We start from the raw sequence: 16,238 nt of genomic DNA, 5'->3' as shown, positions 1-16,238 counted from the left end.
CCTTTTCCTAATCGACAGGTATGTAATTTTTGTTTTTATTTAGAGAATATACCGCAACTTGTTAGATGTTGTTTCACTTCAATATATGACGACATGGAAGTTATAAGCAAGCTAAATGTAACGTTAGCTGATGTGAACCGCTTTTGTCTAGTAACGTTACAACAAACGCCACAAAATTACATGAACACAAATATACAGCAGGCAGTTGTCCTCAGTTTATAAGAAATTCAGAGCTACACCAGAACATTTATGATCTTCCTCTCACTCTCCAAAAAAAATGCATGCGGTAATTGCCGGTTGCAGTCGAGATTTTAATGCATGCGGTAATTGCCGGTTGCAGTCGAGATTTTACGAATGAAGCAGAATGCCGGCTGCAGTCGGAATTTTACGACACCAGGCTGTGGGTGTCATACCGCTTCAACCAAAGGGGGCACTATAATCAACGAAAACATAAAGTTCCGCACAGCTGCTTTAAATATCTGCATTGAAATAAGTACAAACTACAGCATTTAAATGTGTATGCCCCGCCCCTAAGACAAAAAAAACAAAAAAACATAAGCTCCTCCCCTGCACTTTAAAAATTATTTGACATGTCTCCCCCTTTTGTGTGGAGTACGCTCTGTTAGTACAGCGGTACACATTAACCCTTTCCTGTGTGCAGCGTCAGTGTGTGGAGTACGCTCTGAAGGCTCAGCCACTGAAACTTTACATCCCAAAGAACCCGGTTCAGTATAAGTTCTGGTCCATCATCAACTCCACAGGATTCGAGTACGTCATGTTCGTCCTCATCCTGCTCAACACTGTTACACTGGCTGTCCAGGTATGTAACACACACACACACACAGACATACACACAGACATACACACTGATGAACACAGACAGATCGCCTGATGCTCGACACACTCAGTCTGGTGTGTCTCATGTCCTGAAATCCTTGTTTGTGTGTTGCAGCACTACGAACAGTCTAAAACCTTCAGCCACATCATGGACATCCTCAACATGGTGTTCACCGGACTCTTCACGGTGGAGATGCTGCTGAAGCTGCTCGCTCTCAGACTCAGGGTGAGGAAAACAAACGCACCTGCAAAATAACACGTACAGTGATGAATCCTCTTCTTCCTCTGTGGTTGTTAAACACACATCAGTGACACACACTTCACCATGAACACACACACTGTGGTTCATTTCACACTGTTGACACCAATACTCACCACAGCACCATATGTTGATTAATCCGCCAGTGAAAATAGTCCCAGTGAGCAGCTGTTTGATGACATCACTGATCAAACTATAGATTTGTGTTGTAAAGATTGACCTATTTCAATCTGACGTTAAAGTCTGATGACCCGGAGGTTATGACATCACTTTATAAACATCTCTTTTCCCGCAGCATTACTTTGTGGACGCCTGGAACTCGTTTGACGCTCTGATCGTGGTCGGCAGCGTCGTTGACATCGTGGTCACTGAGTTCAGCGTGAGTACTCAGACAGGTGGAGGTGCTGTGGTTTGTCTCAGGTGATGACACAGACCGTGTGATCTCTTTAGTGGAGCACGCTGCCCTCTGCTGTGACTGACAGGAACAACCTCACAGACACCATGAAGACGCATCATCTGACTTCAGTGTTCAGGTTTATAACTGGGTAAATAAAATGATTTTCATTCAAATGACTCTCTGTCCCTCTCTGTCTGTCTCTCTGTCCCTCTCTGTTTGTCTCTCTGTCCCTCTCTGTCTCTCTCTCAGAGTGGGGAGGACAGCTCTCGGGTGTCGATCACCTTCTTCCGTCTCTTTCGAGTGATGCGATTGGTCAAGTTGCTGAGTAAAGGAGAGGGGATTCGGACGCTGCTGTGGACATTCATCAAGTCGCTGCAGGTGAGGGGCGGGGCTATGTGTAGGAGGCGGGGCTAACAGGGAGCTGCCTCGTTGCAGGGCAGCAGTCTGACCTCCTCTCTGTCCGTCTGCAGGCTCTGCCGTATGTCGCTCTGCTCATCGCCATGATCTTCTTCATCTACGCCGTCATCGGGATGCAGGTGAGCTCATGCAGAGGTGATCCCGCAGGTGGCGCTCTGACCTGATGCACAACCACGATCCAGACTCCTCCCTGAGACGGGTCCAGACTACGACACAGTTTAGAGCTCATAGAGTTCAGTGCAGATTTCATCCTTGTTCAGTCGTCTGCGAAAAGAAAACATAAATATAACTTAAAATCTGTAAAACAAACTTTAGATCAGTTTCATGTCAGAATGTGTCGTCCATGTTATCTATGATGTTCATTAGATACTACAGAGCATTGTGTCACATCCTCCATGCTCCATCATCCATCATAGGAACAGGGCTCAACTGATGAAGGAGACAGTTCTCTAACCTGTCTGTCTGTCTGTCTGTCTGTCTGTGTCTCTGTGTGTCTGTCAGACCTTTGGGAAGGTAGCGATGCAGGATCACACTCAGATCAACAGAAACAACAACTTCCAGACGTTTCCTCAGGCTGTTCTCCTTCTCTTCAGGTCAGATTCTCCTCTTCCTCCTCCTCTTCCTCCTCCTCCTCGTATGAGACTCATAAATGAGTTGCTCTAATCTCTCCCGTCCTCTCGGACAGACTCTGCTGACTCTTAATTACATTTTTGTTTCTCTGGTGAATAAATGTATGGTGATGGTCCAGGTGCATTATGGGAACTGTAGTCAGGATAACTCCATCTCTGCTGCTCATGTTTCTGTTCTTCATCTGTCGCAAGTATTCTATAGTAGCGTAGTGGATAGTGCCGGCGCCCCATGTACAAAGGCATTGCCTTGCTGCAGTGGCCACGGGCTCGAATCCGGCTCGTGGCTCTTTGCTGCATGTCAGTCCCCACTCTCTCTCTGTCTCCCCATTTCACTCTCTGTCCTGTCATTAAAGGCAAAAAGCCCAAAAAATAATCTTAAAAAAAAACATACAGTGTGTGTGTGTGTGTGTGTGTGTGTGTGTGTGTTGCAGGTGTGCCACAGGTGAGGCGTGGCAGGAGATCATGTTGGCCAGTCTCCCAGGTAAACGCTGTGACCCCGAGTCAGACTATGAACCAGGAGAAGAGTTCAGCTGCGGCAGCAACTTCGCCATCGTTTATTTCATCAGCTTCTTCATGCTGTGTGCTTTCCTGGTCAGAACACACACACACACACACACACATACACACACGCACGCACGTACGCACACTGACTGTTTGTGTCTCCTTCAGATCATTAACCTGTTCGTCGCCGTCATCATGGACAACTTTGACTATCTGACACGTGATTGGTCGATTCTGGGACCGCATCATCTGGACGAATTTAAGAGGATCTGGTCTGAATACGATCCAGAGGCCAAGTATGTTTGTTCTGTCTCCTCACACCGTTAGCCTAGCTTAGCACAAAGACTGGAAGCAGGGGTAACTACTGAGACTAACAGAGGCCACTCAGCATTAAGAGGACTTTTACACTGAATACTTTAAGTTGTTACTAATTCTTCTACATATAAAATTTGGACTTTACTTGTAATAGAGTATTTTTGTAGAGTGCTATTGCGTCTTGTACGTAAGGACTTGAATCCACCAGTTTTGTATTGTAATGTTCTCTGCTGTCTTGTCTCAGTGGATGTATTATATTTTATTGTATATGAAAGTATTGTACTGTATCGTACTGTCTTCTCTCAGGGGTCGTATAAAGCACCTGGACGTCGTGGCTCTGCTCAGGAGGATTCAGCCTCCTCTGGGTTTTGGGAAACTGTGTCCTCACAGAGTGGCCTGTAAGGTAAATTATACAGCACTGTATACTGGAGTTATCACACAGACTCATAAATGTAATGTAGGAACAATCTTATTTAAACTTAATGAATATTGACCCCTGTGGAGTCCCTCAGGGCTCTGATGTGGGTCCTCCGCTGCTGTTTGTTAATGCGTCTGTTATTCAATCCAAGTATCAAAGTACAAATACCTTAAATTTGTACTTAGGTACGATATCTGAGTTCATTCAGAGGTGTAAAGATGCACTGACATCCCATAATATGAGTGCATGCTCCAGTCTACATCTGCTCCTCTTCCTCCCTCTCAGCGCCTCGTAGCGATGAACATGCCTCTGAACAGTGACGGGATGGTGACCTTTAACGCCACGCTCTTCGCTCTGGTTCGCACCGCCCTCAAGATCAAGACTGAAGGTATCTGATTGGTCCACAGAGCTGTCTGTCTGTTCACGTCATCAGGAATGTTGTATGATTATAAAATACTGCACTGTGACGATATCACGCCATGTTTAAGGTTAATACATGTCTGAGGGGAGGCGTCCACGTTTGTTTGGTTTTATTCAGCCAGTCAGAGCTTCTCTCGAGAATCATAACTCAGCTGTTGATGTGAACACAGCGCGCACATCGGAAACTCATAATCATGATAATTGTGATATGACATAAATGCAGCATTATCGTAATTTGTATTTGGCCTCGCCCACGCTGTGCTGTTGCTAGGTAACCCCGACCAGGAGAACGAGGAGCTGAGGGGGATCATCAAGAAGATCTGGAAGAGGATGAAACCTAAACTCCTGGATGAAGTGATACCACCACATGAAGGTACTAATACTACTGATACAACAAATACTACAAACACTACACTACAAATATAACTACAGTCACTACAAACACTTCTGATACTAACAGAGACAATACAAATACCACAAACATCATCACACAACTGTAAACACCACAAACTCCTCTAATACCACAGTAAATACTGCTGCTGACTGCTCTGTGTCGTCCTGCAGAGGAGGAAGTGACAGTCGGGAAGTTTTATGCGACCTTCCTGATTCAGGATTACTTCAGGAAGTTCAGGAAGAGGAAAGAGAAAGGAAATCTGACGGGAGAGCCAGACGCTACCAACCCGTCTGCTGTCCAGGTCTGTCTGTCTGTCTGTCTCTGTGTATACTGTATGAACAAGCTTATATATATTTTCTACTATTCTGAAATGACATCATATATCTTGATATGAAATACTGATTGATTAAGATCTGTTTTTTAAGGTTGGTGTGTTGCAGAGTCTCTTTTATTGTTGGTTTCCCAGCAGTCTCTTTGGGTCTGTTGGACACGACACACACAATTATCACGATAATGGAAAATTCATCACCATCAACTGACTGTCAATATTATTTTCTCACGATCTGCAAAAGAGTTGTTCATCATCCCGTCTGTCGTCTGGACTTCATGGTTATAACAACTTTACTAAACTGTGTATGTGTGTGTGTTTGCAGTTGTGTAAAGCCGGTCTGAAGACTCTGCAGGATCTCGGTCCAGAGATGCGTCTGGCTCTGAACGAGGACCTGGAGGAAGAGGATGAGGCCATGATGGAGGATGAAGAGATGGAGGAGGACGCTGCGTATGAGGTCTGTTTTTAAACAAGTAATGAGAGTCATGTGACCGTGTATAAACAGCTGATCCGTAAACAGCTGATCTATCTATCTGTCTGTCTGTCTGTCTGTCTGCAGGGTGAAAATGGCTTCGGACCGGAGAAGGATCGCCGAGGCTCCATACTGACCACGCCCACTGGTAAACAACAACATTACATCATGTGACCTTATCATGTTACTGTGGTTACATTTGGTTAGTTAACAGACGTTAGACAACAAAACAACAACACGCAGCATTAGATATTACGTTTTATGAAACAAAATATTATTTATTTATTATTTAACATTTATTTTGATTTGGGACAAAAATCTTGAAGATCATTTGTGTCAGTAAAAGAAAAAACCTGTCTGGCTGCAGGTCCTGGCGGTGTGGTGGGCGATGGAGGCGTGTCTAATGGAGGTCTGGTTCACCGGGTTGGCTCTCTCACCAAGATGCCAAATGGCAGCGAACGTGATGAACATATTCGCCGTGGAGACAACATGAGGTCATCCATCAATCATCACCATCAGCGCCGCCCATCAGTGAGGAACGGCCTTCTGGACCACAAGAGACCGTCGTACCACAAATACGCAAGGTACTGCAGAACATGTAGTACTGTAGTGTGATCCGTTCACTTCCTGTAACGCCCACTAGACGCTGCAGTGTCAGGTGATGAAGTGTCTCAGCCAATCACAGTGTGTTCTTGTGCAGGAGGGACTCGAGGGACAGGTACTGGAGGAACGGAGACATGGAGGCGTACGGAGAGCAGGGTTACTACAGCAGAGAGGAGGACAACGACAGCATCACCTCCAGAGACAGGTGAGACAGGTGGACAGGTAGTCTACTGACAGACAGACAGACAGACCTGTGTGTGTGTGTGTGTGTGTGTGTGTTATTCAGTGTGTGTCTGTGTGTCCTTGCAGACATTACCCTGAAGAGCCTCCTCTGTACAGAGACCACTACGATGGCCACGCCCCCTACACCAACAGTAGCTATGGTAACGGATACAACGAGGGCAGGAGGACCACCAGGAGACGCCTTCTTCCTGCCACGCCCACAGGTGACCCTTTGTCCTAGTTGAGAACCATCAGGATCTCTGGGTTCTGTTTTAAGTAACAGACTCAGATGGTTCTGAGGTGACGGTGACGCTGCGTCTTGTTTCAGTTCAGACACCATCAGTGTGTTCATCTGCATACATCACTGTACTGTTTTTGCTTGATCTGATACTGATACAAGATCACTTATGGATATAGTATAAAGGAGAGGTCCCAGACTACGACCCTGAGGAACCCCGCTCTGTCCCTGTTTACTCCTGGACAGGTGTCCCTCCTTCCAGGACACATCAGTGAATCCCAAACCAAAGCATCTGACTTTACCAATGATCAATAATTATCCATAACATCAAATGCAGGGTTGAAGGGATGAAGGGAAGACAGTCAAGGCATGTGGGAAGGAGGGATGAGGGTCTAGAGATGAAAGGATGAGGAGATGAAGGGGAACGAAGGTGAAGGGGTCACAGACAGGTGGAGGATGGTATCAGGTGTGCTTAAATACTCTTGCAGCAGAAACAGGATGTGATGGCGGCGTGGTCTTTGTTCCTGAACTCTTTGAGCAGCTGCAGTGACTCACCTCATTTTGAACTGTTCTGAACCAAACACACCTGTGACATCATCACTGACAGTGTGACATCATCACTGAGCAGTTTGTTTTAATGTCATCTGTCAGGTCGGAAGCCATCATTCAACATCCAGTGTCTGAGGAGGCAGGGCAGCAGTGACGACCTGCCCATCCCTGGGACGTACCACCCCACCTCCCCTCCACGCCGCACACGCACACAGGTAACACACACACACACACACACACACACCGGTAACACACACACATATGCACACACACACACACACACACACACACACACACACACACACACACACACACACACACACACACACAGTGTGTAACCCTCCGCTCCTCTTCCTCAGCAGACCTTCAGCAGTTACGAGTCTCGTCACTCCTCCGGTCGCTCCTCAGCAGCCTCCTCGGCGTCCTGGGCAAACCCGTGTCCGCGGCGTGGTCGCCTCCTCTACGCTCCACTCATCCTGGTGGAGGAGGAAGGCAGCCCAACTTGGGGGGGAGGAGGAGGAGGAGGAGGAGGAGGAGGAGGCGGAGGAGAGGTGAAGAAGGGAGGAGCAGGAAGAGGTGAGGAGACTCCAACTGAAATGTTTTATGTCTCAGAGGAAGCAGCGATGACACGTTAGCAAACATTACAGTGGTTCAGTAACAGCAGGCTGTATGCTAACGGTGATCTGTAAACATGAACTTTAACCTTTCAGGTGTCAGTGTGACAGGTGCAGCACCCAGACCGGCCTGGTACGGAGGCCCTGCAGGGACATCAGGTAAGAACACACACAAAATCACCTTTGACATGGACCAGACCTACATTACATCATCAATGGTCAAGGCCACGCCCCCTTTTGGGGGAAAGAACAGTGCTGTGACATCGGGACAGAAACAGGAAGTCTTTAACTGAGGCTTTAACACTGAGACCTGAGGCTCAGAGGACACGTGAATGTTCACTGTCAGTGTGTTCATGTTAGGTTAGCTAACGTCACACAGCTGGTTGTTTACAGACAATAATACTCGGTCTGATGATTCCTGGTGATGTCATCATCAGACTCACTCATCAGCAAATGTTTGTTTAACAAGAAGTAAGGGCACAGACGTGTCAGAATAATAATCCACACACATGTCAAATATCACTGATGTCTATCTGCAGGATCATTTTCTATCCAACATAAACAGTGGTCTGTAGTTTTAAACATGAGTGTGTTCTCGTGTCATGTGACTGTGGTTGCAGCTCCTCCTCCGTACAGAGCGTACACCACCCTCAGAGTCCCCTCGCAGCTCGGCGCTCAGCTCACAGAGAAACGAGGCTCAGCCGACAGTCTGGTGGAGGCGGTGAGGAGACATTGATCGATCACTGATATTGATCAGTAACTTAGAACCCGCAGCCGCTCAGTGACTCTTCGTTCTGCTCTCTGCAGGTTCTGATCTCCGAGGGTCTCGGTCTGTACGCCCGGGATCCGAAGTTCGTGGCGTTTGCAAAGCGGGAGATAGCAGATGCCTGTCACATGACGGTGGACGAGATGGAGTCTGCTGCCAGCGACCTGCTCGGCACCGGGAGCCACAGTTTCCTTAGCAGCGTTGCCGCTGACCCCGCCGTGCTCTACAGTGATGAGGAGCCAATCAGGACAGGCCGTGACGAGGACGAGCTGGCCGACGAAATGACCTGTGTGACATCATTTTGATGGCCTCTGGACCAATGACAGATGAGACTGAGATTAGCATCAGTGATTGACAAGACATTTGACCAATCAGGTGATAAGACAGAGAGGAGGGCGGGGTTTAATCAGAGTAATACTGACTGACGAGATTTGTGGAAAAGCGATGGAAGATGGCGGTCAGCAGAGTGTGACTCAGCGCTGTCAAGTCGTCATTGTGACGTGTATCGTCAGCGTGTTGCTGTGGTGAAGCTGCACAGAATCACACTTTACCCACAATGCACTGCTGCTAGTTTTACAGGTTGTGTTGTTTTATAAGAAGGTAAACACAGTTACAGCTAACCAGCTAAAGGTTAGCACTGTGCTGCAGCCAGTTAGCTTAAAGAGGGAATAGCTACACCCACGCCAACAAAGTATCGACCACCAGCAGCTGTGCGGCGTTGGCACTGGTGACGTCATTAAGAGCTAGAGTCTGTGCAGTAGCGATCCCTGCTGTGTCGAGTTCCTGCCTGTACACTTGTCTGACCCAATCACAAGCAGCGCGATTGGTGGAGGAGCACACTGATTGGCTCACACAGCTGTCAATCATGACATCAAATTTATATAGCATCAAATAACTAATTAAACCAAACTTATCAGAAAACAGAAACTTGAACAAACAGCAGCGTGATTAAAAACGACCTAAAATAACAGTTTGGCCCATGACCCATCTGCTAACATAGAGGGGGCGGGGTTTATGACCTATACTGCAGCCATCAGGTGTGATCCAGATGTTTTGGCTTCACTTTTGGGGAGCTGTCACGTCGTTCATCTTTATACACAGTCTGTGGCAGGGACCAAACACTGCTGGCTAAACAGGAATGAATCCTACAACCCGGAAATCAGTTAGCATTCAGTGTGCTTTAGGTTAGATGTCTGAAATAAGGTTTGTTTTTGACACGAGCTGAAGAGACTTTCACGTTTTGTTCTACAACATAAAATACATCAGTAAATTCCCCACTGTGAATCTAGAAGCTTTTATAAGTCTTAAAAAAGACGGTTGCTAACAAGTGGCTCAGTGAGACTACAGAACATCGTCACGCCGAACACAGCATTACAGCCTTGTGGTGGTGACGCTGAAGTTGTGACAGTGGTGTAGTTTGTAGCAACAACACTTTTTACCTTCAGCGACTGCATTTATGCTTCAAAAATCATGAAAGTGGTGTTCATGTGTGAAGATTATCTTTCTGAACAAAACCTGTAAATATCACAAACATTTCTTTGTCACAGAGTTTATTTTCTGCAATAATCCAATGGAAAACTACCACCGGCCTATTGACGGGGGAACCAGGACGACGCTAACCTCAGGGTCGGCTCACAGGAAAATGTCCTCCCAGCAGGGTTCTGTACAGAGGGACCCATATAAAATGCTTATGTTGTGATGTTTTAAAGGTCTACAGCACTTTGCAACAAGCTAGCCAAACATTAGTCTCGCCACCAGACAATCAGAGATCTCCGCCTTCTGATAGTCTGGGGACACTCCTTTCTAAAGTGTGTTTAACACACCGGAGAAAACGGCCGGCAACAAAGCAACGCCTCTTGCATTTTTGAAAAGGACACGCCCTCCCAGAAATGTGCGCTCCCCCTTTTCTCGTCCGCAAGGAAACAAACACACAGAGAGCTTGAAAATGGATGCCGAGAGATTTAACTCCATTTTATCAAACGTGTGCTCAGTCCACAAGATTGTGGAAATGAAGGACTCACAGCAACTTTGTTTAAAACTTTTAACGCAGTCGGACTATGTTTACGAGCACAAGAGTTCAGCGAGCCACCGAAGGACCGCCCTGCGGATTTACTATTGGTTCTGCAACGTAGGGAGTTTTTTTAAACTCTGAAATTGTATCCGCCCATCTAAACACAAAATCAGGGAGAAAGACATCAGTCTTTAGTTAAGCAAAGCATCTAAAAACTGACTTGTGAGTCTAGCCAAACTTTAGCCACTCACACAGCAGTGTTAGCTTGTGTAGCAGCATTTATCCAATCCCAGAGAAAGCGTGCCGGGCTTTGAAGCCAGTGTTCCCAGTGGCCAAACAGTGGTACTGCAACTTCCAGGGTCCAAGACTTTTTACCATCAACATACAAGAGTCTTATGTAAATCAGTGGATGAATTTTTTTGAGAGGCATACAGCCCTCAAAATGACTCGTTTCACCATCAAGAATTGATCTATTCGGTCTGACATTTAATTCCCATTTAAGTTAGTGGAGAGCCACACCAGAGGTCAGCTGTTCAGCCAGGGGAGGTATGACACTCTGCCACACTTGGTCACGCTCAGTTGCACTCGGCCGTGACCCTGAAGGGCCGTACTGTACACATGCTGCATTTTTTGCGTCCTTAAATTCATTGTTTTCAATGTAGTTGTACAGCAGGCACGCTCAAACACCAGAGCGACACTGTCGAGGGACACATGCATTTACAAGTGCCCTGAATTCGACTTCTGGAACGCAGCAGTGCGCCCCGCATGTCATGTGACAAGAGCCAACCAATCACAGCTGACAGATATCTTTCCTTCTTCAGTAAATATCAGTGTGTGATAAATACGGAGGAGAAGTTGATCATGTTAGTGCAGAGCTGTCAGAGCGTCACATCTGTCCCACAGACACACAGGAAGTAGATCAACTCTGCTCTCAGGGTTGATATGGTTGCTTAGCAACCTCAGATGCAAACTGCAACTGCGCACTTGAAAGTTGGCACAAAAAAGGCACAAGAGCAGCACCCAGTGCCTGACCTTGTGTTTTCCAGGCGGTTAAAGATGCAGCATGTGTACAGGCCTTATGTCTCTAGTGCGCCTGCGCTCTGGGCCACACAGTGTCTATCAGCCCCGGGTCATCTGGGTAATGTTATATGCTGCAACTAAAACATTTTGGCTTCATGTGCCACTGAGAAACTTTAATGGGAATGACCACAGCCCCGTGTTTAACGCTGTATCCTGTTCCCCTGATAGATCCGTGCTCTGATGTCAGTTTTGACCAAACGGTTGAATTAAAACCTCCTGGTTCATCACGTGATGTCACTGAGCCCAAAAAGACTTTTTTTACATTGACTTACTTTGAGAGAGATGTTTGTAAATCAGTGGAAACATTTTAGCATCACAACTATTGAAAAAGATTCGAACCATTCGGTCAGGTAACATTTTAGTCAAGACAGACAAATGGACGAAACAAAGGGAAAAAAATTGAAAAAAAAAAAGTTTTTCTATTCTGAAGTTTTGAGGATTTATATTTGTAAAACTTTCCTAGAAAAGAGATTTAAAAATCTCGTGGGCGGGGCCAGCAGGAGAAACACTACTGCACATATTCAGTGGGCCGCATACTGTGGAGGTAAACCAGGAAGCTAGAAACTCTATTGTGTATGCAGCATGTGAGCAGCTCCACTGGAATGAATAGGCGCCATCTTGGCATCTGCAATCTAGTTATTATCTAAATCTATGCCTCAACTGGATCCTTTGAGTAACACGCTCCTCCAACCATGAGCAGGCATCCCCCCACTGAAATTTGCATGAACATAGCCAGCCAATCAGGACGTGCCTACCCAGAGCCCAGAGTTTATACAGGAGCTGTATGATCTATCTATCTACCTATCCTAAACCCTCTTCAGTGAGCGGCGTGGGAGCGACAGGATCCCTGGATAGAGGGCTCTGCCTGTGCTGACAGAACTAGGCGAGCAGCTCCATTGGAGTGAAAGACGCCATCTTGTAGTCCAGTATCTCGTTATTATTAAAATCTGTGGTTTCCTGATGAACAGTAATCTTTGACCACAAGAAAAAAGCTTTGGAAAGAGTTTAGAAACAAGTTCACAGAGTCGACTGACGTTAAACTCCACAAGGAAAATACAACAATAAGTAACATGTTTCTGCTGTGAAATCAGGATGAAAGTCAACGGTTAATTCTGTTTCCTGTTTGATGGCAGCCTGAGAGGCGTTCAGTGTGATTCTGTCCTTCTCATGTTTGTGTTCTAAAGGTTTTCTATATCAGGATCTCTGATGTATTTTAATGCTGATGTTCTTCCTGCTCTGCCGCTCGCAGTGCAGCGTGGAGGATTATAGTTCTCATATTTTAATAACGTGTATTTTTATTCTCATAAATGAAGGCATTCAGACTTTAGTTGTTTTTTTATTGGACGGGAGAACCTGAGTGTGTGTTCAGTGTGTTTTCTTTTTTAAATGTTTGATGATATTTTTTATTCTGACAGAGAGAACTGGATTTCTTTTGGTTTCACACTGGACAGCAGACGCTCCACTGGTGTTTATGTCTTGTCTGAATTTTTGTGTTTCCGTCATCTTTGAGTTTTTCTCTCCGACAGTTTCCCAGCAGTTAAGGGCTTTCAACTCCACGCCTGGACTCCCCCGAAAATCCTCCTCAGATTTTGAGATCTGCCGCGTTCAGCTGAGACACAGCTCTGCCTGAACCCTCGTTTACCTCAAATAAAGACTGACGATAAGCTGCTGTCTGTCTCCGCCATGTTCTTTAAAACCACACTTGTTTTTATTTTTGGTTCAGTCTGTTAAACAAATAAAGTTACATTTTGAACAAAGGTTCATTTTGCCTCCCACGCCAGCGATCGCTGTAGGTGGGGGTGTCATGTTTTCAGGTTGTCAAATTTGGCCCAACGATAAAGTGATTAGATTCTGCTGGTCATAGGTCAAAGTCACTGTGACCTCAATTGTCTCATTGTCATGAACCTGATATCTTGAGGAGACCTGGAGGAAATGTTTTCAGATTTGGCACAAACATCATCTTTGGCTCAAAGATGAACTGACTAGATTTTGGTGGTCATATGTCTAGGTCACTGTGACCTTGCATTTGTCGTGTTCTGGTGAACATAATATCTCAAGAACAACGTGAGGAAACTTCTTCAGATTTGGCACAAATGTCTACTTTGAGTCAAGGATGAACTCGTTTGAATTTGGTGGTCAATGTCAAGGTCACTGTGACCCTGTCCATTGCATTCTCATGAATGCAGTATCTCTAGAAGACCTTGAGGGATTTTTTTCCCAGTTTGGGACAAATGTCCACTTGGACTGAAGAATGAACTGATTAGAGTTTGGTGGTCAAGGGTCAAGGTTACTGTGACCTTGTCTGTCTCATTCTCGTGGGCGTAATATCTCAAAACACTTTGAGGGAATTTCTTCAAATTTGGCACAAACGCCCAATGGACTGAAGAATAAACTGATGAGAATTTTGTGGTGGAAGGTCAAAGGTCACTGTGACCTTGAAAAATATGGCATTGTTGGGGAGTAACCAGAAATGTAACTGTAATCAGTTACTGAGAGAAAAATATGTACTTAAAAAGTTATAAATCAAAATGTTGGTGAAAATCATCGTCTTAAAGTAAATAATCATCTGCGGAAGTTTCATGGTGAAATCTATAAAATAAAAGTTTTACTCTGTTAACCTGTAGTGTCTCCCTTTAAATGGGAACACCACCTAAAATACGAATTTCAATATTTTACGTCCGTGTCCTCGGAAAGTTCAATCAACATCAGTGAAGATGACTCTGTCAGAGCCAGAAACCAGAGAGAGAAGTCTCTAACTTGTGACGTCATAGGGTATAAAGTCTGGAGCTGCTCCATAGACAGTGAGTGGGAGACTATGATCTTTATTCTACTGTAGAGTTATCAGCTGTGAAACAGAAAATGTTCCCATATACTCAGAACGTTCCCCTGGCTGCTCTCAGTGTCATCTAGAGCAGTGGTTCCCATCTGCTGGGTCAGGGTCCACTCTGAATGGACCAAAAGTGACTCGCGAATGTGTCAAGTTTGCAAAAAACACACTTTATTTTGAAGTACGGTTAATTTCTAGCGCAGAGCTACTGGACAGAGACAGCAAACTAGCTGGACGTTGAGTATATATTACACTGTGTGGACCATGAACTCATGACTAAGTAAGAATCTGGACCTGTGGCTGCACCAGTTGGGAACCACAAACCTAGAACATCTTTCACTGTTCATTCTCTGTGGAGCAGCTCCAGACTTTACATCCTGTGACATCTCAGATTTTTAGCGTTCTTTTTGGAGTTTTAGCACTCTAGGCTTTTGGAAGGAGTCGTTCTTGTTTACTGATATTTTTTGACTGTCTAAGTTGGAGTAACATGCATGAATTTTTTAAGAGCAGAACAGAGTCGCTAACGATCAGATTGTGTATGAAAGTTTTCATACTTTCACACTCTCACATACATATACGTGTCAGCATGTTTGAAAGTTTGTATAATGCATGTCTGCAAGTCTGTAATCATCCTGATGTTCTTCTTCTACTGTAGCAGAGATAACAAAAAAAATCAATATAATTCAGACACCAAATGTATTTTAACATCTGAAAAGAAGCAGAATGAAATGAGTGGACATCTCCACAGTGTCTCATGACAGCAGAGGATACTGTGTGAACTTGGATGCTGGATTTGATTTCAGTGACCCTCAATCATTATATTGATTAAGTCCTCTGCAGTCGACTCAGTGATTGAGAAGGGTAATAATGTTAGTAAAAACTTAGGAGATTTGAATGACAATAGTTACTGTGTTTTAGAAAACAATATACGACAGGATTTAGATAGATGGAGGTCAACACCAGGTGGAATAATACAAAATGATGGTACTCCACATCTGTTATTCCTGTTCCAAACATTACCAATTCAAATATATGGAATAAGATGATTTCAAATTTATACAGAATAAGTGAATGACACTTAAAACAAATGCAAAATGGATCCATACAGAAAAGAAAATGGCAACAATATCAGTTCGTACCCTACCATTTATTGGAGGAGCAACACTGACAAAAAATGTAGGACAGTGGGAGTGTGTGCAGACACAAACTTCAGTTGGAAACATTTCTGCAAAACTTAAAAAAAAAAAGTTTGTTTTATGATCAGCTGACATTCCAACATTACCAAACCCAGACTAACCTCCTGTTTCTATTGTGAACTGAGGACAAATACAAAGTATGTAAAAATATAAAAATGAAATATGTACAGTATGCTACAATGTTAACACCAATATGTAGAATATCTAAAATATGAAATATGTATAATGTGCTGAGACCATAAAGTGTGTAAACATAAAAAATATGTGCCTTATGCTACAGTACGATGTTAAAATGAATATGTAAACTTCGAAATATAAAAATATGTGTATAATGTTAGAGTATAAAACACTGTATATACACAAGTAGAAATAAGAATGAGAAATGTTTACAATATGTGTAATATGTGCATATGTACAACATGTACATGCCTTTACTTAGTAATTTTTTTTTCATTAATTTAATATTTAAGAACTATTTCTTTGTTCGTCAATATTTTTTTTATCTCAGTCAATATTTTGTTATCTTGTGTATTTTATAATTACATTTGATGAGATTTGTTTGACTAAACTTATATTTTAGATTTAACCCTTAAATCTGTTTGTCATTAGTTTTTTATTTCAGTCCATATTTAGTTGTTTTAATGTATTTTCATTATTATATTTGTTTAATTAATTTAATATTTTCACTCTGGATGTTTTACATGAAGTATTAACGGTCGATGGAGCTTCAGATTCATTGTTTATT

The 16,238-nt window shown here is 44.2% G+C and overlaps 1 protein-coding gene across 1 annotated transcript in view; it reads left to right on the top strand.

Annotated features, from left to right (window-relative positions):
* Positions 1-13,133, top strand: part of cacna1fb (calcium channel, voltage-dependent, L type, alpha 1F subunit) — a 51,389-nt gene extending 38,256 nt beyond the window's left edge. The window contains exons 29-50 of the mRNA XM_050064268.1: positions 662-820; positions 953-1,063; positions 1,392-1,475; positions 1,743-1,871; positions 1,964-2,029; positions 2,412-2,503; positions 2,971-3,130; positions 3,209-3,336; positions 3,662-3,758; positions 4,059-4,161; positions 4,465-4,566; positions 4,758-4,888; positions 5,241-5,372; positions 5,475-5,535; positions 5,755-5,971; positions 6,088-6,195; positions 6,300-6,436; positions 7,102-7,214; positions 7,362-7,575; positions 7,710-7,772; positions 8,234-8,334; positions 8,421-13,133. Of these exons, the coding sequence (XP_049920225.1) occupies positions 662-820; positions 953-1,063; positions 1,392-1,475; positions 1,743-1,871; positions 1,964-2,029; positions 2,412-2,503; positions 2,971-3,130; positions 3,209-3,336; positions 3,662-3,758; positions 4,059-4,161; positions 4,465-4,566; positions 4,758-4,888; positions 5,241-5,372; positions 5,475-5,535; positions 5,755-5,971; positions 6,088-6,195; positions 6,300-6,436; positions 7,102-7,214; positions 7,362-7,575; positions 7,710-7,772; positions 8,234-8,334; positions 8,421-8,684 (2,772 nt within the window). The 3' untranslated portion in view covers positions 8,685-13,133. The remainder of the gene's footprint in view (positions 1-661; positions 821-952; positions 1,064-1,391; positions 1,476-1,742; positions 1,872-1,963; positions 2,030-2,411; positions 2,504-2,970; positions 3,131-3,208; positions 3,337-3,661; positions 3,759-4,058; positions 4,162-4,464; positions 4,567-4,757; positions 4,889-5,240; positions 5,373-5,474; positions 5,536-5,754; positions 5,972-6,087; positions 6,196-6,299; positions 6,437-7,101; positions 7,215-7,361; positions 7,576-7,709; positions 7,773-8,233; positions 8,335-8,420) is intronic.
* Positions 13,134-16,238: the final 3,105 nt, after the last annotated feature.

The sequence above is a fragment of the Epinephelus moara genome, chromosome 16, assembly GCF_006386435.1.
Source record: "Epinephelus moara isolate mb chromosome 16, YSFRI_EMoa_1.0, whole genome shotgun sequence".
NCBI lineage: Eukaryota > Metazoa > Chordata > Actinopteri > Perciformes > Serranidae > Epinephelus > Epinephelus moara.
Note: the sequence above shows the minus strand (reverse complement) of the source record. Positions and strands in the feature narration are given on the sequence as shown.